This window comes from Hoplias malabaricus, chromosome 4, assembly GCF_029633855.1.
Source record: "Hoplias malabaricus isolate fHopMal1 chromosome 4, fHopMal1.hap1, whole genome shotgun sequence".
In the NCBI taxonomy this organism is placed as follows: domain Eukaryota; kingdom Metazoa; phylum Chordata; class Actinopteri; order Characiformes; family Erythrinidae; genus Hoplias; species Hoplias malabaricus.
This window is the reverse complement of record NC_089803.1, coordinates 40,479,179-40,507,020: the sequence shown is the minus strand read 5'-3', so window position 1 is coordinate 40,507,020 and position 27,842 is coordinate 40,479,179. Positions and strand designations below refer to the sequence as shown.

At 38.8% G+C, this 27,842-nt stretch overlaps 2 protein-coding genes and 4 non-coding genes across 10 annotated transcripts in view; all 6 read left to right on the top strand.

The window, feature by feature from the left end:
* The window catches only part of abcc9 (ATP-binding cassette, sub-family C (CFTR/MRP), member 9), a 46,526-nt gene extending 34,536 nt beyond the window's left edge, over positions 1 to 11,990 (top strand). For 3 of the 5 annotated variants that reach the window (XM_066667735.1, XM_066667734.1, XM_066667732.1), the window contains 7 exons: positions 1,176 to 1,306; positions 2,232 to 2,310; positions 5,072 to 5,180; positions 6,333 to 6,436; positions 7,002 to 7,135; positions 7,386 to 7,448; positions 10,047 to 11,990. In XM_066667735.1, coding sequence (XP_066523832.1) covers positions 1,176 to 1,306; positions 2,232 to 2,310; positions 5,072 to 5,180; positions 6,333 to 6,436; positions 7,002 to 7,135; positions 7,386 to 7,448; positions 10,047 to 10,184 — 758 coding nt within the window. In that variant the 3' untranslated portion in view covers positions 10,185 to 11,990. Of the gene's footprint in view, positions 1 to 1,175; positions 1,307 to 2,231; positions 2,311 to 5,071; positions 5,181 to 6,332; positions 6,437 to 7,001; positions 7,136 to 7,385; positions 7,449 to 8,725; positions 8,894 to 10,046 lie in introns of all 5 variants that reach the window. The other 2 variants (XM_066667737.1, XM_066667733.1) reach the window with 1 other exon arrangement.
* A 2,030-nt stretch (positions 11,991 to 14,020) lies between these two features.
* Positions 14,021 to 16,688, top strand: kcnj8 (potassium inwardly rectifying channel subfamily J member 8). The gene is made up of 2 exons (XM_066668643.1): positions 14,021 to 14,598; positions 15,430 to 16,688. Exons 1-2 carry the CDS (start codon positions 14,243 to 14,245, stop codon positions 16,328 to 16,330), a joined length of 1,257 nt encoding a protein of 418 aa, XP_066524740.1. The 5' UTR covers positions 14,021 to 14,242; the 3' UTR covers positions 16,331 to 16,688.
* A 2,685-nt stretch (positions 16,689 to 19,373) lies between these two features.
* On the top strand, positions 19,374 to 19,489 carry LOC136695965 (U5 spliceosomal RNA). The gene has a single exon (XR_010802541.1). It is a non-coding gene; the product is annotated as a U5 spliceosomal RNA (small nuclear RNA).
* Positions 19,490 to 21,057: 1,568 nt separating this feature from the next.
* Positions 21,058 to 21,173, top strand: LOC136695964 (U5 spliceosomal RNA). Its single transcript, XR_010802540.1, has one exon. It is a non-coding gene; the product is annotated as a U5 spliceosomal RNA (small nuclear RNA).
* A 2,208-nt stretch (positions 21,174 to 23,381) lies between these two features.
* LOC136695963 (U5 spliceosomal RNA) lies at positions 23,382 to 23,497 on the top strand. The gene has a single exon (XR_010802539.1). It is a non-coding gene; the product is annotated as a U5 spliceosomal RNA (small nuclear RNA).
* A 4,009-nt stretch (positions 23,498 to 27,506) lies between these two features.
* On the top strand, positions 27,507 to 27,647 carry LOC136695776 (U4 spliceosomal RNA). Its single transcript, XR_010802368.1, has one exon. It is a non-coding gene; the product is annotated as a U4 spliceosomal RNA (small nuclear RNA).
* The last annotated feature ends 195 nt before the right edge of the window (positions 27,648 to 27,842 follow it).

Here is a 27,842-nt window from a genome sequence, read left to right as displayed (position 1 = left end):
GAACTGATCTTGTAATCTGAGATTTTTAATCCTCTTGACCTGGCCTCATTTATGACTTCTCATTCCTTGCATGGTCATTGTTTTCGGAGGGGTTTAACATAGGACATGCTGACCCCAGCTACAGAAATCGCCACATTTCCTGTTTCCTGTGCTACTGTCTTTATGTGGGAATGTCAGACACCCATCACATTTCCCAGTTTGGGAATTGCACGTTTTTCTTACACAGTTTGCACACTAGTGTGATAGGAAATGCAGATTTGTTTCTGAATGTAAACACTTGCCTCTGGGGATGGTGGGAGGACTAAGAATGGAGGAATAGGAGGAAGAGCAGAGAGAAAGACATTGCAGCAGGAGCATCACCCGAGCTTTGCTGATAGTACAGAGACTCCCTACTGCCAAAGAAAGGCCTTCCCTCCTCCTCAATGACGCAATGGAAAAAAATCATGCTCGATAGAAAGAATCTAAACTCTGGATTCCGGACCCAGTATTAGATAGTTGTGATGATTGCAGGTCGTAAAAGCACTTTGCTTGTCATCTGCTGTATTTTTCCTCTCCACCATGGTGATTCATGCTCTTTGTTGCCTGAAGTCAAAGCCGTTTGGCTCGTGTGAGCAATTGTTGAAACTGAGATTGCTTTTGTCTAGAGGGTAGTAAGTACAACACAAAGACATTTATATCTGAGGTGACACTTTGCTTTTAATACAAACCTTACTGAGCACTTGGCTATTAAATTTAGTAGTCTAAACACTTCTTAAAGTTCTTATCTATAAACTCAACTCTGATAAAGTAGCCTTAGGTTTCACTTAGGCCTTTGGCTAAACTGAATAGTATTTTTTTCCATTGTTCAGCTGGAGGTACTTTGCTAGTCCTGGAGCAGGCTTGGTAAAACTTGTCTATTTTTAGTTCTGGTTAATCTATATATATAACTAGGATTATGTGGATCATGATCAGCAGAGAATTTAATCAACATCAAAATTTGGAGATTTGCAAATGTATTAATAATAATTTTATTTGAAAAACTGTAATAAGGTCTCCAAAAAAAAAGGAAAGTGCAAAAAATGCAGAAGGTGCACAAAGTTAACCTGGCAACTTTTGATATAGAATTTTGTCTTCTTGCAATTACATTCAGATGAAAAATTTACTTATGTTACTGGGTTGTTTGGTTTTGTTTCTAGATGTGTCGCAGGTTCCAGAAGACTGGCCACAGCATGGTGAGATTAAGATCCAGGACCTATGTGTGAGATATGACCCCATGCTGAAACCTGTTCTGAAACACGTTAATGCCTTCATCAACCCTGGGCAGAAGGTAGGTTCCAGGCAGTAGTAGCAAGCGCAAGAGACTTTGGCTCTGCAACAGTAGAACTTAATGTAAAATGCTGCTTGGGTCATAGCACTTACATGGTTCATTTTTCAAACAAATGTGGACAATACATCATCCTCAAAGATAAAGATTCATGTTGTTGTGGCGTTGTTCAAACACAGACAACACATGCCACATTCAGTTCACCGCAGTGCCTGCTGATGTGCCATAAGCTTGGTCGTCTGTGTCACCCAGCTGCTGTTTTTATCACTGCTTTGTTTATTTTCTCACATCCTTCACATCCAATTGTTCTCTTCTCCGTGACTTTTTACAAGTACTGCCAACAGAGTCTCTACCTGTGGTGCTTTAATACTGTTCATGAACTTGATGCAATTAAAAGCAGAATGTTACTTTTATATTCCCTATAATACTTAGATCTTTTTGAGTCTCTTGCATAATTATCATAACCCAGGGTATTTGTGTAGTATACAGTGTGATGTATTGTGCAAATTTAGAGACTACCCTTCATTTACATTGATTTCCAGTTAAAACATTATAATCAAGCATTAAATATATTTTTAACAGAGGTAGTTTTAGACCTGAAGCAAGAGTGTGGTACCGTTTTACTGATGGTGAGACTTTTCAACCAGGTCTTGCGTGGTTGTTCAGTGTTCGATTTTATTTCTAACTTCCAGATTTCGAGATTAGAACTCCAGTTTTCTTTTTCTATTTTTTTATCCTCTGCAAGTGAATTACCTCATATTTAATCTACTCAGAAATATCTCTTGTGAAACTTAATGGAAATTTTGACTACAAATATATGTAGTGATTGATGACATTTAATTTTTATTCTCTCTCTCTCTCTCTCTCTCTCTCTCTCTCTCTCTCTCTCTCTCTCTCTCTCTCTCTCTCTCTCTCTCTCTCTCTCCAGGTGGGCATTTGTGGCAGAACAGGCAGTGGAAAGTCTTCGCTGTCTCTGGCCTTCTTCAACATGGTAGATGTGTTTGAAGGTAAATTTTCCTACTACTTCTTCACTGGTGTCTGCCAGAGCCACTGCTTACAACTGTATGATCTTCACAGGGGAACAGAAGTGCACTGTCATTTTACTTATAACATAACTCTCTTTAAGTGGAGATAGTTTTAGTGCTGTGCGTAGCAGCACCTGCCCTTTCCTCAAGCTTTCTGCCCTGCAAGAAGTCACCCTGACTGCTATTTTCAAAGTTTCAAAAGAAAACTTTTGTTTTTTTATTTTGAGAATCTCACAGATAAAGAACACAGTGTGCCCAACTCCAGAAATATTTCAGCTAGACTTTTGCTTCCTTTGTTTATGCTGCACTGCATATGGTTCCTGTCACTTTGACAAGAGACGGTGATGTCATGTGGAGGCATTAGCTTTTAGAGAAATCCAGCTCTTTGGTCAAGCCTGGTTGAGAATTAAAAGCAATTCTCCCATACACCCTTTTGCTTTAAGGTTGTTGGTAGTTAAAACTCTCTGATGTTTGTGTAATAAAACCAGTAAAGACCAATGTTTAAATGGTCTGGAATCAAGTGAATTTAAAAATAGATAATGCTAGTTGTGTATATAACCGTGCTTATGTTTATAGTGGATGACCACCAGGGCAGTGCTAAAAGTGGATGTACAACTGCCATGTCATGGAGAACCAAATGTGTATGCCAATGAAGTCACTCATGTGGCACAGTGTGTGAACCAATCACAGGTATATGTACCACTTGGCAGACGCTGTATATCCTCAGGCACCTGGTTCTTCTCGCTCCTCAGAATGACCAGGAACTTTGGCGGACATCCATTATTCACATAATCTCAGTTGTGGGCATAACCAACATTATGTTTCATAACTCCTGACTGGCAGGACGCTGCTAAAAATGGATGGCGCTTACCAGCAATGCCATGAGGAGGATTTAAGGGCAGCCCACCATTTGAGACAGGAATTTTAGCGCCAGTCCGTTGGCAGCTGCAGTGTTCACACAGTAGAAACAAGAGAATATGCTCAGCGTCAATCATGTATGCACTGCATGGTGTCCTGCATGGAATTTGGGTGTAATTGTACATGTTTTCAGTATGTGGGTCATGATTTGGTGAACACAGTCACAAAGAGAATTTTGTTTGATTATTATTTTAACATCTCATTTCAAATCATGAAATCATGGTGGATTTTACTGTGTGTATGTTCTGACCTGTAAATTTTATTGCCTAATTAATACACTTCAGGCTGTATTAATTATCTCAGGCACAGGGGTACTATATGGCATTAGATGGAACAAACTTTAACTTGCATAAATGTCTCTGATGTTTGTGTACATTCACACACATAGTAGGTTCAGCCGAACGTGTTGCTGCACTCTGTACAGTATGTGCCATATTCAGGAAGGGCATGAGATGGCCAGCAGCCATTTAAGTCCCTTGAAATACAGCCACAAGCCAGTGAGACTGCAGCAGTTTTGAGAGTGACAATCCACCCCCCCAACACCCCCCCCCTCCAAAAAAAAAAGGCAAACAGAAGCTGTAGCAGAAACCTAAGCCATCAAGGAAAGCTCAGGGTACAGTCGAAACCACCTGGCATCAGAATGGTCCTCGTAAGTGAGGCAGCCGAGGTCTATGGTCTGGTTCATTAAAGCATGGTCCAGAACCTTAGGCAGGAATGCCATGCTTGGCCTCAGTCCAATGGTGAAATCCAAGCCCCACTGCAGTCATAGGGAACTGATGGAAAGTGTGTGTAGTTTGTATCTCCACTTTGTCATACAAGGGTGCCTTACGGAATGGGTCCAGTACCAGTGTAAAGTCTCAAGGTGGAGATCTAAAAGAATGAGACAGAGCCAACATTTGTACTCCTTTTGAAAAGGAAACTGTCCAGTTTTGAGGGCCCAGTGAAACTCACCTACCAGAATGAGTTTTTTTTTTAAAAATGCTTTGAGTGAATTTATCACATTTGCACCAACAGGACATCACCAGTTTTAGACTTTTCCACAGTTCAGTAAATGTAGGGGGTTTCTTAGGAATGATTTTTTTTTACCAGTGATTCTCCAAAGAATCTGTATTTGGTTCAGATCAGGAATCCAGGCTGGACCTTTCATTATTTAAGAGTTAACAGCTTTGCAGTTTTGCAGTGTGACAAGGGGCTTTATCTTGCATAACCATTAATGGCTGATTGGGAGATGTTTGCAAGGAAGGACCCATGTTTTGCTGAAGGAGGTTCTGATCAACATTAGCTTTCACCTTGTCATGTAGCTTTATGAGAGGCACAAATAATGTTGAAGAAAACATCCCCCAAACCATGATGCTTCCAAACATAACATCTTTACAAACACTGGGGTCAGTCTTTCCCCAGTTTGATGTTGAACATAATGTTTGCCATCTGACCCTTTTTTAAACTTCCTTTGATCACTAAAGTTAACTTTGGACAAGTTTGCTTCCATCAATACAACATGCTTCTCAGCAACGGTTAGGGTGTTTTCATGAGACGTTTGGTTACTGTGGAGTAAGCAATTTAGTCGGAATACTCTTAGACCATAAATTTGTATCAAACATACATTTTCCTGTTGATTGCATAATTGTCAAGCAATTACAGCTTCAGTTTTGAACCAGTTCATCATCAAGAGTCTCTGTATTATCATATGCACTTATGAAATTTGTCTTACATTTTCCTGCAATGGGTCTAAAGGTCATTTATTTAACATTCTTACATCTAAACAACATGTTGTTGTAAGGTTTCCTCCACATTGGAGTTGCTCACCATCTGTTTTCCCCATCAGGAAAGATCATCATTGACGGCATTGATATTTGCAAACTGCCCCTGCAGACCCTGAGATCCCGTCTGTCCATCATTCTACAGGATCCAGTGCTGTTCAGTGGCTCCATCCGGTAATGGCGCGCACACACACACACACACACACACACACACACACACACACACATTCATTAATTCCCTCTTTTTCTACTATGTTTCTTTCTCTCTTTCTCTCTGTGATTAAAACGTAAGCCAGTTTTAACCCAGATGAGGCCAATGAATGTAAATACCCATTTTCCCATCACTTAATGAAACAATTGCCAGGGGATATGTAGAACAAATATGGAAAGAGTCTTATATTTTAAGAAGTTGAATGAAAAAACGGTTCAAAGTATGATATAATTATCATTGCTTTAATAGAAAATGCTTCACAACAATTTCTTTGGAATCATTACAAATCATAGCAAACAGGTATACTGATAGGGTTGTTGTATTATAATGGCGGTATTTCACAAGCTTTATAACAAATGAATTTCGTGCTATAAAAAGATGAGATGCCTTAAACATGATACATTGTTTGTATAATAATTAAGCTGGAAATGAAATTAATAATAAGATTATCATTCCGAATATCTTGTATTTCAAAAGTGATGAACTGTATTAGGACTGTATTAGGATAACTATATTAAGGAGTACAAATCCTGTAGTATAAGTATTACTAAGCACTGTGTTTCAAACCAAAAATAGTACATTAGATATCTTACCTTAGATATGCCTGTAGATGTGCTTTAGTTCTTGCACACAGTGATGCCCAGCTTAAGGAGTTTTAACGATACTGGTGTTTGTTGCACAAGACAGAAAGATTATTTAGAGAGACGATTGAATTAAGGCTGGTCACAATCAGTGCATGCATTTATGGTTTACATGAAGCAGACTTAGTAGCTTGATGGTCCGTGGAGGATCTAATAATATCTTCTAATATAGCAGGGGCCTAGTGGCACAGAGGGCCAAGACCCAGGACAGTGTGGTAGACATTTCAAGGAACACTGACAGTGGGAAATGCAGAGCAGCAAAAAAGAAAGCTGCTTTGGTAGGTAGAGTTTTCCCCAGTGGACCTAAAGGAACTTGAAAATCAGTGGAGTGAAGCCAGGCTCATTGACTTTCCCTCTTATGGTCATGTATTGTGCTTCTTTCAAGCATTGTAGATTCACTAGATACACACTGGCTTTTTTTTCCTGTCACCATGTTTAGATAAATAGTTTGTGTTTCTATTATTTCCTTCTCAGGTTTAATCTCGATCCGGGGCGCACCTGCAATGATGACCGGCTTTGGGAGGCTCTGGAAATTGCTCAGTTAAAGGATATGGTCAAAGCACTCCCAGGAGGACTGGGTACGATAGTAAAGCTTAGTTCAAAGTTCTAGTTCCATTTCCATAAAGAGATTTCTTAATGTGCTCTGCTCTAGGATTTGTTTAGTTTGTATTAGAGCATGTTTATGTTACAGATGAGTCTTGCAAGGGTTAAATGGAATTTTTTCAGTTTCTGAAGGGGATTGGGGATTGTGGAATGCTCCTTTAGACCATGAATAGATCAAAGATTATTCAGTGGTGTATACAGTATAGTAGTACACAGTGTAAACGTTTTAGGAAGCTAAGCAATCTGTTTTAAAGTTTGTAAGAAGAACATAGTTTTGGTTCCAGAATTCTCAATTTCTCCTTCACATACATTCTTTCAGTCCACCACCAGTACATATGATTTAACTTAATGAAGCACTGATTGGGCTAAACTAGGCAAAGAAAGTAATTAGTGGATGATAATATTGACTTTCCTTAGAGAAATCCCCTCATGTGTCTAATGTGGTATATGCAGTCACTCAGATTTTAGTCTGATAGCTTAATTGTCTTTTTTTATAATCAACCCCATAAAACCCTTGATCCCTTGATCCATCCTTCACAGATGCAGTAATAACAGAGGGAGGAGAGAACTTTAGCGTGGGTCAGCGTCAGCTCTTTTGCCTCGCCCGGGCCTTCGTCCGCAAGAGCAGCATTCTCATCATGGATGAAGCCACAGCCTCCATCGACATGGCCACGGTAAAAGCCATCTGCCTATTTTCTTTCGTTCTGAAATCTGAGTCAAAATATACAAATGTAGACTGACGCTGAAAACGATTTCCATCATAACATTAAATAGTTAAGTGGGTGACATTTATTGTCTGGCCGAAACACAGACCTATAAATTAATTTGCAGTGTTACTGAGTGTTCTTAATCAAAAGGTTTACATAGAGCCATCACAAATTAAAGCAGCAGCTGCTGACTCCCTATGTAAATTTGTCTTCACAGGAGAACATTTTGCAGAAGGTGGTGATGACAGCGTTTGCTGACCGCACTGTCGTAACCATCGCAGTAAGTTTGCTTTATATTAAACAAAATAATTTACTCATCCCTTCACTGTGGGAAAGTTTGTGGTGAACGTCTTGGACCAGAATCCAAAATGACTCTTAAAATGGTGTAAGGCATCTGTAATTCTTGCCAGGATTCCAGATTCCCTTTCTGTCTCTTGTCAAAAGAACCAATGCAAAGTTGTAGTTTCCACCAGTCTGTTTCTTTGCCTTGAACACACCAGCTTTATAGTACGAGGATGAGGTTTATGTTATTGTATGATAATGGAGTTAAGTATGTGATAGTATTTAAAAAAACAGGGTTTTTCAATTTAATCTTAATTTCCAGCATCTATAGTCTACTATTAGACTTACTTGGCCAGACTGGTACTCCCAAAAAGTACCATGAGATATTTAGGGCTGAATGTGTATTAGCACATTTTATTTACAGTGCTGGACAAATCCGATTTTTGTTTCTAATTTGTTTCCAATTTAATTGGTCAAAGTGGTTCTTGTGTTCAGAATTTTTAATCAGATATAGGACCACAGACACTTTCACACTGCACTGTATCAGTCCCCTGAAATTAGATCGAAAAATAGATTGGAGACATCTGTCTGAGCTACAAAATAGACTTAAATTAAGTGTGTTCACAAACTCAATGATTCATGAAGGTTGAATTTGTGAAATTTGTGCATAGAATATTATGTATGGAAAATAAAAATCTGATTTCATCCAATCTGTTTCGCTTGTATTAAAGTTTGGGGTCCAGAATGTGAACTACTGGAATTTGGTGTAGGTCAATATCGTAGTTAATAGTAGATTTCATAAGATCACCAGATGAGTACTCTCATTTAGAGATCATGTCTGTCCCCTAAACAGTCAGTTATCACAGAAAATACTTGCATCTGTCCATGGAGTCTTTTTAAAAGTGCAATAATATTACTGTGTTATTATTACTATCTTGGGCAAATATTGTTGGAAAAAAATCGCACACATGCACTTTTAGCAGTTAGGTATTAGTATTGTAGTAAACTGCATTTAAGCAGTTGGTTTTAGGAAAGAAACTAAAATTTGCCCCAACAATCCTTTTTATTCAGAACTGCACTTAATTATAAGCCTCTATCCTATTACTTTCTTTAGATCTCTCCTTTTTTTGTCTGTTCTTATCCACTTTCCTTTTCTTTATCACATCTTGTATCATCTCCTTTTCCTGTCACCTTCTTCTCTCTCTCTCTCTCTCTCTCTCTCTCTCTCTCTCTCTCTCTCTCTCTCTCTCTCTCTCTCTCTTCTCTGTGGCACAGCATCTGGTCTCCTCCATCCTGGAGGCGGAGCAGGTGCTGGTGTTTTCTTCCGGGATTCTGGTGGAGTGTGACAGCGCTGCTAAGCTGTTAGAGCAGGAGGACAGTCTCTTCAGCATTCTTGTGCGCACGCACAAGTAACCTCACCCACAGCCCTGCACAGGTGTCCCGGTAATCACATGACTTCCATGTGTGCAATGTAGGAATCCACCCTTCCCCGCTTTCGCTACTAGGGCTGGGCAATGTGCTCCTAAAATAATGATATAAAATATATAAAGCTTATTTTTTTTCTGAATAAATTAAAAACAATTATGTTAGCTTGATAAGTGAGCCTTAAATAATATCTAAATTTTTAAAAGAATATTTAAGTTTTTTCAGTTTACGAGGCAAAACTAAGCACTAAGTGAACCAATAGCTAGCTAGCTCTTAAGCATAACATTTTCTCTGTCATTTTTTGTAGCTTTAGCATAAACAATATTTAAAAAAAAAAGTTTGATTCCAATATTGATTTAAGTGATTGTTTAATTGCCCAGACCTGCTAGCTAACAGCTAAGATGCATTTGTGTTTCTGGGTTATTCATTTGGCTGTAATGTTTGGGATGTGGAGGCCAATGTTCGTGAATAGTTTGTGTTGCGGCTGTTGTATTTGGCAGTGTGGAGGACTCAGCTGGCTGCACCCTCTGCTGTTTGTCTTCACTGCTCTGTGCGAGTTTATATAATGGGGAGAATGGTATCTTAATTTTTAGAGCTGGACCTTGTTTCCATAAACATGAGTTTGTGGAAACTGAGATACACGTGTACCAGCATGTTTAAGTCATGACACGCAGATGCTACCAGTGTGATTTTGAGAATGAGATTCTACTTTTATATACACTTCACTGCTGGGAAATTTGCCTGTTTGGAATTACTTACAATTTATTTAAAATATAAAACACCCCCTCCAGTGTGTATCCTCTGGACACACTGCACTCCTGAACTGGAGAAGCGGTTACAGACAATGAATGAATTAATTATTTAAATAACCATAACTTTTACTTAGTAATATTTAATTTTTTTGTTTTCACTTATTATGTTTATATGGTTTTATGAACAAGATATGATCAGAATACATTTTTACACTTTGACATTATCCATTTAAGGTCAAGATGAAACACACTATATAATATTAAAGAACAGAGTTAAACAACTGCCGGTTTAGAGGCAGATCAATTGAAGTGAAGGTGTAATTAGGATAAGATTATATTTATTTATCTGCAGATATCTTGCTTGTATAACAATACAAAAAAATGATTATTTCGTTCGTTTGCTTGCATTTTCCCACCAGCACCGAGTTCACACTATCCTGACGGCCGATCTTGTAATTGTGATGAAGAGAGGGAACATCTTAGAGTACGGTAAACCAGAGATGCTGATGGAGCAGGAGGACAGCATGTTCGCTTCCTTTGTCAAAGCGGATATGTAGAGGCACTGACCCCACCTCACCATTACTTCATCCAACCACACGTCTCCCACAAACTGTCCTTTGCCTTAAAGAATGCCTTCCCCACTCAGAAAGGACTGATTTACAAACAGACTCTAACCTTTTTATCGTTTTACATTCAATATAACAGCAGTATTTAAATTTAATTTTTTTTTGTTTATGCTTAATCTTTATTACATGATGTTACTGATGTGGATATTATTACTTGTGAGAAGTTAACAGCTAAGCACTGTCATTGGAAAACTTTTTTTTCTCCAAAATGGTTACTTAAGAGAAGAAGATAGAGTTAAGTGGTTTTCTTGTTGCAGTGATAATATACTGTATTGACGGTATCAACACTGTACAGGGTTGTTGGCATGTGATAAAAAGCTGACAAACTGTGTCTGTCTGTCTGATGTGCATTGCTGACTAGTCCTCGGGACAATAGAGAAAGACTGTCCTCACCTCAGAAGCACTAATTACTATGCAAGAGAATTTTTATAGTTATAAGACAGTGTTTTGTAAACCATATTTCTGTGAACACCAAGGCCTGCGTCATGACCTCTTTTAGGTACATAAGAATGACAACTTGTGCTTTCTGAGGAAGAGGCAGATCCTTCATCACAAAGTTGTTGTTTTTTTATTATTATTATTTACACTATAGACTGTTTTGCACCACGCTGCTTCCCTGCTAAAGCCAAATTCCTGTTTTAGCTTAAGCTTTAGAATTGCTGGCTATTTTGCTGCTCATATTTTTCCAGCGACACATGGCATGCTCAGTTCATTCTTTGTATTTTTTATATTTGTCTTTGCTTTTATTTACCATTACAAATCTGTGCTCAAACACTGAAAAAGTTAATGCATTGAATTTACCTGGTTACAAAATGTAGACCACTATCATTTTAAATAGAATTCATTACATTAACACAAACGTTGACTAAAGCAAGCATAAAGGCTTAATGAAAGAAAATTATGAAATTATGCACACGTTTTTTACTAGAAACAAATTTTGAAACATCATAAACATTCTTATGTATAACTTGTATAAAAATATAAAAGGCAAAGCAAAAAAAAAAGGAGACATGAGGTTTTGTTCATAGTGACCATGTTCTCAGTTAAACTCCTCACCCTGACTTCTTCAGGTTTTAATATCATTAACACTGCTGGGAAAACTGATCTAGGACCTGTTTACGGATATGTGGTCTACTTAACACATTTCTACCACTCTTTCTCCCCTGTCTACTTATGCGGACCACTCTACTGGGTTAAGCATACACACTGTTTAACACTGTCCTCTAGGGAGCCTGTTTCAGACAGCAGCACTTATATAAACAGATGTTTTCTGTCTTCACAAAACAAATGGACATCACCCTCTTTTTTGGGCCATTTTCCTTGTTCGTACATATTTACTGTTTGGGAAGATGCTGCTGTTGCTGGTCAAGACTGAACCCTGCGTACAAAAACTCTAGTGGACACACTTCACACTGGAGGGTGATTGATGTAATCTCAGTGCTGTATGCCAGACATCACTGCTGTCACACCCCACATATCACACTTATACTGCTTCCTTAAAGCTTTGACCTTGTAGTTTCAGAGAATATGTATTTTAATTAAATGTTTTCTTTTTTTGTTTGTTTGTTTTTCATATATGATGGATGCACGGTGATATACCGAATGATACTTGCAATAAATGTTTCATGCTTTTTATGTTGTATGATGGATTGTCTTAATTGTACATATGTAATTATTAGCATAAACATTTCACATGTCAATATACAGTGTGCCTAATATTTTTTACTTTTGAATAAATTTGAGTGAACTTTGAGTCTTTCTATTATTGTCATCTGTTATTTTTAAAGAAAAGCTTCTAGAGGCCTCTTATAATGAGTGAGTTCAGTTACCTTAGACCATCAGAAAACTCCTGCTGTGGTGGTACCCTCATAGGTACACACTGGATACTTTTAGGTAGGGACATTTTATACCATATTCTAAATTAACTGTAGATTTTTCAAGTAGTGTTGATTTCATATGCTAAATCTCTCCAGGACTTGTACTTTAGAATTTTAATTTATTTATTTATTTTATTTTACACAATTATATAATATTCAACTCTCGTTCTAGAGAAGAGAATGTGATTTACATTTAGGAACACAGCTGGACCTTAAAACCACTGTTGTACCTTTAAAGAAACATTTACACTGTGCATTTAGTGACAGTAATGTACCTGTACAGTACCTTTTTTCTGTCAGTAAGAGGGTGCATGTTGTTTGCACACATCTTATATAGTCTCCATAGATATACATAAAATTAAACAGGGTATTCTGAAGAGGATAGACATGAGCCTAAAGTCACCATGCTTAATGGAAAGGCATAAACCCCCAGCACTGTGCTGTTGAACTGTGTACTTTGGTGTCGCAACATACAGTACCTCTGGGAATAGCTGAAATGGTGTTTGACCTCACTACAGCTCAAGTCGCTGAATGTAATCATCTTCACAGCAGTGTTTCAGAAACTAATGTAAAGTTTAGAAGAGTAGAAGCTGTTTCTGCAGCAAAAGGGAACAAAAAATTGACAATACTTTTCACTTTTAGAAGTGTTCAAGTTTTAGTCAATTTAGTGTTAACACTTTAGTTCCCATTATAAATGTGACGCAGGCTTAAAGATGGGCCGAACGTGCCTTGTGTTATATACAGACACCAACCAGTTTTCGATCTCAGATTCTGTTCAATATTTTATTGTTCTGAATAAACATTTTTTTAAGTGAAAAAAACGTAAAAATGGATGTGAAAGATGAGCGGAGGCACTGGACACTGCTACATGATGCCCCCTACTGTTCACCTTTGGCTATGCTGAACTTGTTGACCTCTTGTCTGCTATCTGTTTTGAAGTTTTTAACCACATAATTTTGTCATTTTACATATTTTCTTATTATTCCTACAGTTATTTTTCCCTCTTGTATCATCTCAAACAAGCTTAAATATAAACAACTTAAATCTATTTCTAATCCTAAAGCAACTCCACAAAATGTCCGAAAATACAATTGGCCCTTGATCAAAATGCTTGAGTATTATTTGAGATTTAAAGGGCCTAAACATTAAATTAGAATACTGAATTCATTTTTATGTAGGGCTGAAGGATTTGGGGGAAAATATTTGTTATTTTCCGAACAATACTTTCAATTATTTTCTATGAATTAGGCCCAGTTTTAATGAATCGAGAACACCAAGAAGATCTGGCTCTAATTGTGAACACTAGAGTGCTCTCTCACCGAGTTGTTTTCATGTGCACAGCAGTGTTTGGTGAATTCTGACTGGTGTAGCCCTGCTATGCAGAAACTTGTCAGCATTTCGAACATGTAGCCTGGGAATAAAACGGCAGCTCGTGCGATTTGAAAATCGTACATTTTCAAATTGTGGTTTTGAAATAGAAAACTATTAAACACCTGAGCCTGAGTAAATGAGAAAGAAAGAGAAAAAACGTGACCGAAAGTGCCTTCGGTTTTAACTTATTTTAAGGTAAAACAGTTATGAATAGATATTTGACCTGAATATAAACTAATATAAAATATAAATATTTTGAGTCTGCCGCCTAATCTAATGTCCGAACGCACCGCGTGGCTACCTGTTGGTAACGTTTTAGGCGTAAAAAGCACAAGGACGCGTCGCATCGCCTCCAGCAGTGTTGATAATCTGTCTGAGAGCAGCTTTGGGTGAAGTACTGAGGCTGGGCTTAGGTGACCGCCCCTGAGAGGCGCGTCAGCGCGGTCAGCTGTACTCTTTATGTCCGTGAGGAAACTTCTTCCAGATGCGTCCAGTTGAGCGTAACTCGCCTCGCGCTTGTCGACGCTCAAGAGAACGGGAGACACGAGAGACCCTCTGCGCGTTCCCCTGCTCCTTTGAATGCGCATGAGACGGAGAATGTCGAGAGGTGCCATGGTCGCCGTTTGGAGATATCTGCGCACGGCTCCGCGCTGCTGACGCTCCGCTTTCTGTGGCTTGTGACTGGAGACCGTGGCTGGTGGATGGCTTGCGGCTCGTAATCAATTGAGACCTACAGGAAGGATGCTGGCGAGAAAGAGTATCATCCCGGAGGAGTTCACCCTGCCCGCTCTGGTGTCGCGGGTGCCCCGAAAGCCCGTGTTCCGAGACCGCGTGAACAAAGCGCGCTTCATCGCCAAGAGCGGCGCGTGCAACCTCGCGCACAAGAACATCCGCGAGCAGGGCCGCTTTCTGCAGGACGTCTTCACCACGCTCGTGGACCTAAAGTGGCGCTTCACACTCGTAATATTCACCATGACCTTCCTGTGCAGCTGGCTGCTCTTCGCCATGGGCTGGTGGCTGGTGGCCTTCGCCCACGGGGATCTGGAACCCAACAGGCATTCTGAGTCTGGCATAGAGCAGTGCGTCACCAACGTCAAGTAAGTGGAAGGAAACTTTCGTTTATTGAGAAAGACCTGATTAATGTTCAGGTAATGATTAATGATTTAAAAAATGCTGTACATGTTTGGTAAAGTCATGCCTCTAAACACTAGCCATTAATTGCTGTTGTGTTGTTGCAGTGTCCTCTTTCTCAAAGAAAGGGCTGGTACTCTTTCGTAACCGAACACTGTAAAATAAAACAACCTAACCTGGAGTCAAGACAGTGTTTGGAGTCAATGTGACTTAAAAGTGTTTATGTATATTATTATTTACACAGATACTGACATCCTCAAACAAAAGGTTTTAAGACATTTTCTAATAACAAGATGTTTCAAGAAGTCTTAAGACATATGAAAGAATACATGGTCTTTGTCCTGAGTAAGATTTTGTGTCTTAATATGGCTCACGTGACAAAGCATGTATGATAATACCAGGTCTCCATATTAAAATCCATATTAAAACAATGAAAATGTGAGCTTCTGCTCATTCCTGAAATTATCCACAATTTTAATAATGTCATAGTGTGGCTGTATACAGAGAAATAAACAAGGCCAATAACATCATGTCACCACTCACATTCATTGAGTGAAAAATGTTCAGCTAACTCAGAGACTAATCCTGATAGCAGCTAGTCTGAAGTATGCTGCGAAATATGTTCAAATAAATCTCTACCTTTCTCCAGCTGTTATGTAAAACATAGCTCGTGATTTTCTTCTGTAGTCCTTGATTAGCTAAATGAAGTATGAGGATTGGGACCTAAATCAGTTGTGTGACTATTGCCCTGAGATTTAATCTTCTAAAATGCAACACCTCTTCCTTTCTTCTTTCAGGTCCTTCACCTCTGCCTTTCTCTTCTCCATCGAAGTGCAGGTCACCATTGGCTTTGGTGGTCGCATGATCACTGAGCAGTGTCCTGCTGCCATCACTGTGCTCATCCTGCAGAACATTGCCAGCCTCATTATCAATGCTGTCATGTTAGGGTGCATCTTCATGAAGACGGCGCAGTCCCACAGGCGAGCGGAGACCCTCATCTTCAGCCGACAGGCCTGCATCGCTGTGAGAAACAATCGCCTCTGCTTCATGATCCGTGTGGGCGATCTGCGCAAGAGCATGATCATTGGTGCCGTTGTGCGCCTCCAGGTGGTGCGCAAGACCGTGACCCCGGAAGGTGAAGTCATACCCATCCATCAGATTGACATTCCGACTGAGAGTGCTGTGCTTAGCAACAGCATCTTTCTCTTAGCGCCCCTCATCATCTGCCACGTCATAGACAAGGACAGCCCCCTGTATGACCTGTCCGCCATGGAACTGACGTGCAGTGACCTGGAGGTCATCGTCATTCTGGAAGGAGTTGTGGAAACCACAGGAATCACCACTCAGGCACGTACCTCGTACGTGTCCGAAGAGATCCAGTGGGGCCATCGCTTCGTGCCCATTGTCACAGAAGAAGATGGTGTCTACTCTGTGGACTACTCCAAGTTTGGCAACACGGTAAAGGTGGCTACACCACGCTGCAGTGCCCGCGAGCTGGACGAGAAGCCATCTATCCTCATCCAAACACTGCAGAAGAGCGAGTTGTCCCACCAAAACTCCCTGCGGAAGAGGAACTCCATGCGACGCAACAATTCCATGCGCAAGGGCAACTCCATGCGCCGAAATAACTCAGCACTGGCCATGCCCAAAGTCCAGTTCCTTGCTCCTGAAGGGGCACTGAATGTAGCTGTCACATGACATGAGGCACTGGTCCCCTGGGCCATCCTCTTTATTTTAAAAGGTTCAGGGACACTTCATTCCCCCATCACTCTACTGTGCCTGACTCTGCTCACCTCTCTATTCCTACCACACCACTTCTTATGGAGTGGCAACTATTTATCCACTTACTCACTTCAGTTAAAATTAAGTTAAGAACATCATTTTGTAAACTGTACGATTTGCTTAAGAGTAAAGTAGGTGTTTTTTTTGTATTTATGTGATGAGTAATTAGTTCAGCAGATTGGAGCACTAATTTTGCACATGAACCATAGCGCCTGAACCTATATTATTGTCACTGTATTATTCATATGCTCTTCATTCATTTTGTTGCACACATTTTGTGAGATGCAACAAATTGTCCATGTATCATTGAAAAATGTTAAAAAATATGAATAAATTTTTTTTTCAATATGAGCACTGAGATTTCTTTTGCTCTATAAAATCTGGTTTCTGCTTAAAATCATTTTATACTCTGCTTTGTAATTTTCACTCATTTTAAATTTCATTTTATATTTTGAACAATACAAGGTATACATAAATTGCTTATAATATTTTAAATCCCTCTCCTGGAACACACTGGTCAGCACATTAGAGAACATGCCCTAAGAATCCCAAAGGACATGTTGCATGTTCAAATGCAGGAAAATCATAGCTAGCAATTACTAGTAAATGGTTTTACATTTTACACTCATGTAGATTCTAGGCAAACACACATTGATTTAATGAGCTATTATTATGAAGTCTTGGCCTTTCATTCATTCATTATCTGTAAGCGTTTATCCAGTTCAGGGTTGCGGTGGGTCCAGAGCCTACCCGGAATCATTGGGCACAAGGTGGGAATACACCCTGGAGGGGGCAAGCCTAACCTTTCTGGTTTTAATTCCATTGGAAAAAACGAAGACTGTTACTTGAGAAACATTTTATGAATTACTTCTCTATATTTCAATCAAATAATGCATTTGCCCAGTCATCAAACCTTAGTGGGGCCCACGTGGGTTGAACATGTTTCATGTACTTGAGTAAAAGTACAGATACTCAAGGCAAAATATTACTCCAGTCAAAGTAGAAGTCCTCATTGTAGATCTCCACTTGAGTTAAAGTACAAAAAGTATTTACCTTCAAATGTATGTAAGTGTCGAAAGTAAAAGTACCATGACGGGTTATGGCTCTAACGTCCTATTATCATTTCTGTAACAAGACAAAATGTTGCTTAACACATTGTAGGTAAAAAGACTCTAGTGTCACTCTTGGTTCCCCAGTTTGCTGCCTCTCCAAACCAACAGAGGTCACTCTCTCCTGAGTATTAAGCCCAATAAATGCTTTTGTGTCGAACCTATGCCTGATGCACACCTCTCCAGAAAAGTAACTTGTAGTTGGTTTTTCATGAACATGGTTCAAAAGTCCAGAAATACACTACACTCCCTAAATAGTGCACTTTAAAGATTCATAAAGCTACTGTGCCACTACGTTGTGTAATACATAGGGCTGAAGAATAAGTTGATATTCAGCCCTAGTGGTGGGGCTGTGTAATAGCAGAGTGACGTAGTAGAAAGTATAAACATTCACAATGGCACAGGACACTTGTTTTTTACTCATTTAGGAACACTAGTTAAGAATTGTTTTTTTTTCTGCTCCTTTGGCTCCCCCTAGTGCAATTTATTTTTACAGCAATGTACTGAAATTGGTACGGAGGGGAAGGAAAAGGGTGGTTTCCTACCCTCCTCTAAATGTTAAAAAGTGCAGGTTCTCCAGTGCTTAACTGAGAGTAGCAACGACAGAGACTTTGTTCTCCCTATTATAGGTCAGTGAAGTATCACAATGATATTGAAGCTGTAATTTAATGTAAATATATTACATAGTGTTTCTTTAAACTATCTGTTTTGTCTACATAGTTGCAGAATATAGTTTGAGCTATTTCTGGAATTCTGAAACAACTGTTTCTTAAAAAGGCTACGTTTTTGATTTTCTGACATTTTGCCTGATATTCATTTTTTTGTTTTTTTTGCTTTTGTTTATCTCTCTGTACTGAATTTGGGGTTTTGGAATAATTCTTCTGGTTCTGACCTCGCTTCATGTACTGTGTTTAATAAATCTCCAAATGAATCTCACTCTCGGTGAGTGATTTGTGACATCTACAGATCTGTAAACCGTGTATATGAATGAATAGTATTTACTGATGACTCAAATAAAACAATAAATGGTACAAACCTTTCTGTTAATTCATAATGGGTCTAAGAACTGAAAGTGATTACGTATGTATCAAATTCGCACGACAGTTGATAAAAATAATCTGTCTTTGGTAATGGTTTATGCAGAGAAACATTTTCACTTGTTTTAGCATGGTGACTGTGTTTGTCCATTTCCTAGCAATGGTGCGGCTGAGTGTCATGTGGAGAGCTGTGCGGAGCAGCGAGATTTGTTCACATTATGGTTTTATTCACACATAGACCAAGAGGAACGGCAGATTTTCATAATGTAATGGAGTAAAATGTAAGATATTAGACTTTGAAATGTAGTGGAGATAAAGTAAAAGTTGCCCAAAATTAAAATACTTCAGTAAAGTACAGATACACAAAAAACTCTCCACCACTGGTTACAGGTCAGTGAAGCATCACTATGATTTTGAAGCTGTAATTTTAAGGATTTAAAAATGACGTAGTGTTCCTTTAACCCGTGGACAAAACACAAAATGGTGTGTTGGTGTGTACTGGATACACAAGCTGATCATTAGAACAGGTTTCCTCCTGTGTGCTGGGAGCAGTAAGGATACAATAACACAAAGTAATTGTGGTGACGTTATTATTAAATTTACATTAATTTTAGTTTAGAAATCTAATACGTAGTTCCAATACGTTGTACATTAAAATCTTTAAAATCCAACGGCGGACAGAAAAGTAGCCAATAATAGGACATATTCACGTGTTACCCACAATGCCCCATGAGCGCTGAGGCGGATCACTAACCCTGGAGGTGAAGTGTGTGTGTGCGGGTTTGGTTGGAGCATATTCAACTGATCTACAGTACACTCTTGTTTCTCTTCAGATCGTATAAATCTTTCGCCTTTTACTAAAGATTTCCGTGGGGAGGAACATTATGAGTATCAACTAATTTTTTGATGCCCTGCTTCAGTGCGGGGCTTCTCTTTTTGTGTCCCAAAAAAAGAAACAGTTTTCTTTATCGGTTTTAAACTTAAAATCAACTTGAGTGCATTTATATAGTGAGTTTCATAGGGCACTTTGTACGTGAGGGAAAAAGAATCGGAGAATGTATTCAGAAAAGATGAGTTCTTTCGCCTGAGTGGTGGACATGCTCAGTTCTGAAAGTTGAATTACCACAGAAGTCGTGTGTAATTTACTTTAACTTTCTTCGCCCTCGTGCTTTATTGGAATTTGTCTCCTTTTGAGAAATAGTTTTGCGAATAAGGCTCTGCTCTATCCTGTGCATTTGCCTCAGGGGTAGTATCCTTTACTTGTTTTAAGAGCCTTTAAGCGTCGTCCTCGTTAGTATAGTGGACAGTATCTCCGCCTGTCACGCGGAAGACCGGGGTTCGATTCCCCGACGGGGAGACTGGTTCTTTTTTTTCTATTAAACAGAAAGCTTGACTTGTGAATTTTCTCACAGTAATAAACACACATACAAACACGTGGATTTACAGAGCAACAATTCGAGAAAGGGTTGTCCCACAAACATGTTTTTTTAACATAATTTGAGAACTAATGTTACTCAGCTCTTTTTCTATTTGAATTCAAGGTTGACTTTGGCCTTAGTAATTGGCTAAATAGAGAAATCATGTTCCGTGAAAGAGCCTTAAGGTAAGCCTCGACGGGAACAAAAAACATAACCCTAGACTATCCCGCGTCCCGTATTTGATTGTTCTGTTGTGTATTTATAATTCGTTTATTTTCGTTTACATTTAGTCATTTTACTGAAGTCAAACAAAACCTGAATATCACTTCAGATTGTTATTAAAATATTGAACGTGTTTTATACCTCCTCTTCCCTGGGTAATAAAATAAACACGCTTGAAAAATCAACCACATGTCTCACACACTCTTACCCTTAAATAATACGGCCCCGCCATGTTTCACTGAGTTCAGCGCCTTAATTTTGTGAGGTGAGAGAATGCAGGACTTTTGGAAGCAAGGAAGCGGTTCATCCAACAGGCACACAGGCTTTGAGCTTTGTGAATGGAATAGAAACTTATCCGCTGATGTTTCAAGGGAATCAAGGAAGAGGAGATACAATGCATTCTTAGCATTGCTCAGGTTTTAAGAACTTTCTGAAAGGTATATTTTGTTTCTTCAACAGAGACAGATTAACGAAAAACAGATTCATGTTAAACTGGCCTATAAAAACAATAAAAACTAAAAAATTTGTCCCATATTTAATGCGAATATACATACATTAATCACATTTTAACAACTCAAAATCTAAATATTTAATTGCACCGATTAACAACAGCAGTGGCAGGGCGTGTTCACGTGTTACCCATGATGCATCGCGAGCATTTAACTGGTATTTTTGTTCAATGATTTGACGCATTCGGCCGTTTTTAGAGAAATTGTCCTACTTTACAGAGCTATAATTAATGTTAGTCAAGCTGTCTTTTGAGATTCACGAAGACTTTTACTGAGGCTTTCCACTAACCCTGGAGGTGAAGTGTGTGTGTGCGGGTTTGGTTGGAGCATATTCAACTGATCTGCAGTACACTCTTGTTTCTCTTCAGATCGTATAAATCTTTCGCCTTTTACTAAAGATTTCCGTGGGGAGGAACATTATGAGTATCAACTAATTTTTTGATGCCCTGCTTCAGTGCGGGGCTTCCTTTATCTGTATAAAAAAATAGAACAAGTTTTATTGTGTATAAAGCAAGCGGTTTGCTGTGGAAGTGTCAAAAGAAATTAAGGTGTCGAATTGTGTTCTAAATTAGTGTATAAACATGGCCTGCTTTTTGCTTCACTATATTCAATTTTGTAATCAGCAAACACTGTGAGTATTCTGGTAATGTGCTGTAATATTTCTGCTTTGTTTTTAATTGTGCTCAATTGCAAATACATTAAATATACTGCCTAATTCGGAGTGCAGGGACCACTCCTGAAGACCTTTTTTGATGCAGTAGCCATCTTTTATAGAGTGGTCTGCTGGGGCAACAGTATCTCTGCCACAGACAGTTGGAGGCTGAACAAACTCATTCGGGAGGCCTGCACTGTCCTGGGAAGGCCCCTAGACCCAGTGCATGTGGTGGGAGAAAGGATGATATTAACCAAGTTAACATCCATGTTGGAGAATGACTCCCACCCCATGCAAAAGGCTGACAGCACTAAACAGTTCCTTCAGTGACCAGCTGCTGCACCCCACGTGTGTGAAGGAACGTTATCGCAGGTCCTTCCTTCTTGCTGCTGATAGACTTTACAACCAACACTGCTCCCAGTAAACCACTCACGTCTATCTACACTGACACTTTACTTACACTGAAATACAGAACGTACATTTATTTGGATGATAAATACAATGTGCAATATTTAATACAATAGTGTGATATTCTACAATATAATGTGCAATCTGTCTACTAATCAATCTATCTACTAATGTGCAATATCTCATGCAATATTTCCATGTATAATAGTCATGTTCATTAGTTGTAAATATTCTTCAGAGCTTTTGATATTTCTATTTTTATTACATTTTATATTCCATTCTTTATGTTTATAGTAATTGCTAAGTTTTGTCCATTTGCTGCTGTAACACTGAATTTCCCCACTGTGGGACTAATAAATGATTATCTTATCTTATCTTAAGACACTGACTAGTAAAGCAGCAAGACCAACGCACCGAGGTTGCTGCCTTCGGACACAGCGGTAGTTAGTAATGGCATTCAAACGAAAGAGAACTGAGTATGACAACAATGGTCTAATCACATTATTAGTTCCTATTTGTCAGGTATTTGAATTAGGTGGACACTCGTGGTTCTCGTTATGACCGTTGTTGAGCTGCTGTAAATGGAGATAAGATACATTTTCAAGTGATTATCTCCATGATTTATTTTAAAAGCGCCTTCCGTTTAATGCATAAGTGTATTTTCGGTTTATGAGAACAAACTTCTTAAGTTCATATGTCTGAATAAACGGACTAGGCCACGTATTAGTTATGGGTCTTGTGATAAAATTGGATTACCTCCACCTTATGGCTGTCTGTCTCTATCTCGTCCTCGTTAGTATAGTGGACAGTATCTCCGCCTGTCACGCGGAAGACCGGGGTTCGATTCCCCGACGGGGAGAGTCTCTTTTTCATCAACAGTCCAAAAGAAAGCCTTGCGAGTTTCTTCTCTTTAATAAAACACAATCACACACACACATACAGAGAATATATCCGCAAAGCCTTTAAACAAAACCGACTCTTTTAATTGAAGCGTGCACGGTACATGGATCAACAAAGCTCCTCACTTTATCACTCGTCCACGCTTGAAGACTGTTCAGTCCATCGCCTTTTTACTGTTTTACTAAGCTGGATTTTGAGTTGAAGTTTTATGTCTAAATCGTGGAATGCTCAAAGAAGCCAAAGGCTAAATTAAGGAAAGCCACGAGTTAAATATATAAATACAAAATCTTAATCACACAACCAGCTGCCACAGTTAAAGGGTAGCTTTCAGTAATGTCTTCCGTTTGTATACAAATATCTAATAAATATACTAATCGCACTTTCAAAACTGAATATTACAAATGTAAATGCAATAACAAACTGCTCTCATGCCTCCGGTAAAGCACATAAAACAGCCAATGGGAAGACATGTTCACGTCTTACCCAAGATGCACCGCGAATATTTAAATCCAATTCTGATTTGACGCATTCGGGCGTTTTTAGAGAAATTGTTCAGTTTACGGAGCTTTTTTAGTCCCACTTGTCTCGTTTTTTTGTTTGTTTCTTTCTTCCTTTTTAAGATTCGCACAGATTTGTTGAGGGTTTCCACTAACCCTGGAGGTGAAGTATGTGTGTGCGGGTTTGGTTGGAGCATATTCCACTGTTCTGTAGTACACTCTTGTTTCTCTTCAGATCGTATAAATCTTTCGCCTTTTACTAAAGATTTCCGTGGGGAGGAACATTATGAGTATCAACTAATTTTTTGATGCCCTGCTTCAGTGCGGGGCTTCCTTTGTTTGTTCTAAAAACAGAATAAAAATGCAACTCGGCTAAACAACCCCATTCCTATCACAGAAATAGTGACATGCTTCTAGTGGTGGAAAGAAACACCACAGTAGAGAGAGAGAGAGAGAGAGAAAAAGCTGCATTCCTTTCACAGTAATATTTTGTGCCACTCCCGATTTCAGCAGCTATGACAGAAACTAAAACGGATTGAATTAAAATGTAACAGCAGCACACTCACTTCACATTTTATATATAAATAAGAAAGCAAACTCCTTCATGTTTACTCCATCCATCCATTATCTGTAACCGCTTATCCAATTTAGGGTCGCGGGGGGTCCAGAGCCTACCTGGAATCATCGGGCGCAAGGCGGGAATACACCCTGGAGGGGACGCCAGTCCTTCACAGGGCAACACAGACACACACATACACTCACACCTACGGACACTTTCGAGTCGCCAATCCACCTGCAACGTGTGTTTTTGGACTGTGGGAGGAAACCGGAGCCCTTCATGTTTACTGCCCCCTTTAATTTGTAATTAATTTAAGCACAAACTAATTCAGTATATTTAGGTCTATATTGTTTTTATTTAGTCTACCATATTGTGCTAATGGAATTTAATACATTCTTTCCAATTTTAGTTAGAGAATATAGAGAACGTAGGGAGCTGAGCTAGACCTTTAAATTATACAGACAACTGAACACCAGCTACCACATTTCACAGCAAATTGCAACGTCATACTGCAACATGAGAAAATAATGTTTTTTGACAGCGTTTTTTTTTTTTCTGTGTTCAGTTGCTGCTTGTAAAAAAAGCTCCATTGCAATGCTTCATGCTATTGGCTCCTTTGATTTTTGACTCTGCTGCACTATGAATGTTGGCAATAAATCGGCTCAATGAACTGGACTGACTGGATGATTAGGTTTTAGATCGAAAGTGGGCCAATATACGACTAAGGTTTGGTTCAGTGTGTCTCTCAGAGTCCTAGTGGAGCCCCTAGCATATCAATACTCACAACAGCTCAGACACAACAGAGGCTAGAAAACACACAAAATCCAAAAGTAATATCTAATATTTTAGTAGTAGTATTTTGTGTTATGATTTAAAAAAGTTAAACAGTAAAAGAGCATTAGTCCAACATAATTATATTCCTATCCTTTCATGCATGACATCCATTAGTGTCCAAACATAATTTTTAAGTTCATGATTTATGCTTTCTTCAAACCAACAGAGGGACATCTAAACCTTTACTGTGCTGCTGTATAATCATTCTCTTTATTAACATTAGATATTCTGAAACACTGCATTCTAAACCCAAATTGTCAGAAATCTAGAATAGCTGTTAAATTAATTTGTTTTGCAAAATCATACACAATATTTTCTGAATAATAAGTTGTAGAAAATATTTAATCCAGGTTTAATCAATGTGTGTTTTGTACGGTTTTCTGTGAGTGAAAATGTAACTGTCCAATCTAGTGGACATCATATATTAATGGTTACGTTTATTTATTTATTTTTTTCATGAGGACTCAGTGTGACACTTGGATAAAACAACATTAGATGATGTCATAATACCTTTGTTACAAGCACTTAATATACAGTATAGAGTATGCTAATGACCAGTATATTAACCATATATGTGCATTAATGAGTGTGCAGGGTCTTCATGTGTAAATATGTGTGGGTGTGTGCCAGTGTATATGCAGATGCTTAAGTGCATGGTAATGTTATTTTTTTCTTTATATTTGATTATTGATTATGATCTATAACAGGAGCAGGAGAGACAAAACAGAAGACAGGTATACAGGGGGATCACAAAAATTTCATAGTCAGGTGAATCATTTTTGAGATGACGTTTGCAAGGAAAAATAAAAAAATAAAAAATAAATTTGCCAAGCCAGTGAAATGCATTGTGCCTAGGGTATGGGCAGTCTTTGAATAACTGTACAATTTACATTCAGTTTACATACAATGACAATTTAGCAACAAATCCTTTGTCATTGTTCTTATGGTTTGTCTCATTTCCATCTACCATACCAGGTCATAAATACACCAATCAGTCCATATCTTGCTCTGCATACTTTTGTTTGCTGACTTTAATCTCAGCCACAGACGCTCAGCACACAGGTCCATGGAAAGTCTGATACTTGCAGTGCATTATGTTGGCCTCAATATCAGGATTCTGCCAGTTGTATTCTGATTGGTCTTCTATTATGCCAAAATAGTAGACTTGTGATTGATCCGTTGTGTGTCTTTCCTGCAGTAGCAATTCTTGACCATGTTAAGTGACAAAAGGTATCAGACTCTCCCTAGAGAGTCTGGCAATGCGGGACTAGCTCCCTTTCACCCTGCTCTTCAATGGTCAGGACCCCCACAGAGAAGGTATATTTTGAGCAGTGGATCATTCTCAGTGTTGCAGTGACACGGACATGGTGGTGTGTTTTGCTTGTACGGGTGGATCAGACACAGTAGTCCACTCTGATTGACACTCACTTTGTTGATCCACTTTATAGATGTAAAGATGTAAACAGTATCTCACCTGTTGCTGTCTGTGTTGACATCCTCTAGTCCTTCATCAGTGGACACAGGACACTGTTGGCTGGATATTTTTGGTTGGTGGACAATTCTCATTTCAGCAGTGACACTGAGAGCTTTAATAACTTGAGCAGCCCTGCTGGGTCTGATCCACTCATATCAGATCAACACACACTAACAGACTGCCATCCCATCAGTGTCAATGCAGCAATGACACACCACCCCAATCATACCTGTTCTGTGGTGATCCTGTTCTGTGAGTGTCCTGAAGAACAGAGTGGCAAACAAGTATGCAGAGCAACATATGGACTACAGTTTGTAATTGTACATGTATGGTCAGTGGAGCTTCTTTAACCATTAGGCAACAACTGCCTAATAACTAATGCATGAAAGCCAATATACATAATATAGAAGATAAATGTTTGGTGCAGTCAGAAATTTGAATTATTTAAGGATTTGCTTCATAAGAAATATTCATACTTGTACAGGAATTTACTATTTTTGTATATCAGTAGCATTGTTTCTGGTTTATTAACATTGTGCAGCATGGAAATGTTTATAGTTGTGCAAATCACAGATGGATTTTCCATAGCTTTTCAGAGCAATATTGATTAAAACTGTTTATAGCATCAACATTCAGGTGTCTTATAAATGCAATATAAAACAAGTACCTTCTTGCCTTATTTGAGATCCAGTAATTGATAACTGATAGCATTTGAAGATGTTTTATTAAAAGTTGTATTATGTCCTCCAACTTATTTCCAAACAAATAACATAAAAACAATTACATAAATAGTATATATGAGTATCACACCCTGTATTAGATAAACCTAATGACATAAGATACATAGATTTATGTGTCTTTAATAATGGTTTAATTAAATAAGTGTTTTGAGTTTGTACCTGGTTTCACTCACGTTGTGGGGACCGATATGCTCTCTCTTTACCTACAGTAAAAATCATTTCTGGGTGAAGAAATAACAGTTTTGGTCAAAGTAAAGGTAAAAATGAAATTAAAGTCTTGACCGGACGCGCGTGCGCGTGTGTTTGGTCTGTAAACGTGTCAACACTGCCAGCTGGTGGTCATTTTCCTGGTCCATAATTACAAATAGCCTACTTAAAACGATAAAAAAAACACCTTGAGTTTCATTCATTTGTCGCATGGTGTCACATATGGCAATAGTGTTCATGTGTGATGCGATGTATATGAACAGAGCGGTGTTTTATTTTTAAACAAACCAGTTTTATAATATTCATGGAGTGTGCTGTTCCCATGATGCATTGCGCCATGACTTGCTAGCGTTTTTAAGTTGATTGTACAAAATACTGCCTCTGAGGTGTCTTGTGATATGTTTATGTGTTGTATATCCATGTAATCTGCGTAGTAAGGTACCGAACTGTGGGTCTGCAGTGTGTTCACCGTGGGGGTGAAGTCTGGACTGGTTCGTAACGTTCTCCTCTCGGATATAGCCTCACCAGCTTTGCGCAGTGGCAGTATCGTAGCCTATGAGGTTTATCCGAGGCGCGATTATTGCTAGTTGAAAACTTTACCCAATACCCCGCCGTGACGACTTGAAATATAGTCGGCACTGGCAATTTTTGACGGTCTCTAAGGAGACTGATATACTGGTGAAAAGACAGATTTACACACAAGAGGGACACAAAAATAGCGTTGAATTGCTAATTATATTCATTGAGCAATACGCGTTAGCGTTGTATAATGAATTCAACACAAAGGAACTTTTTTTAGATAATTTTTTAATTTTTGCTTTTCTGTTAATTGCGGAAGGATGTGTAGAAGCCTTTGTGGATT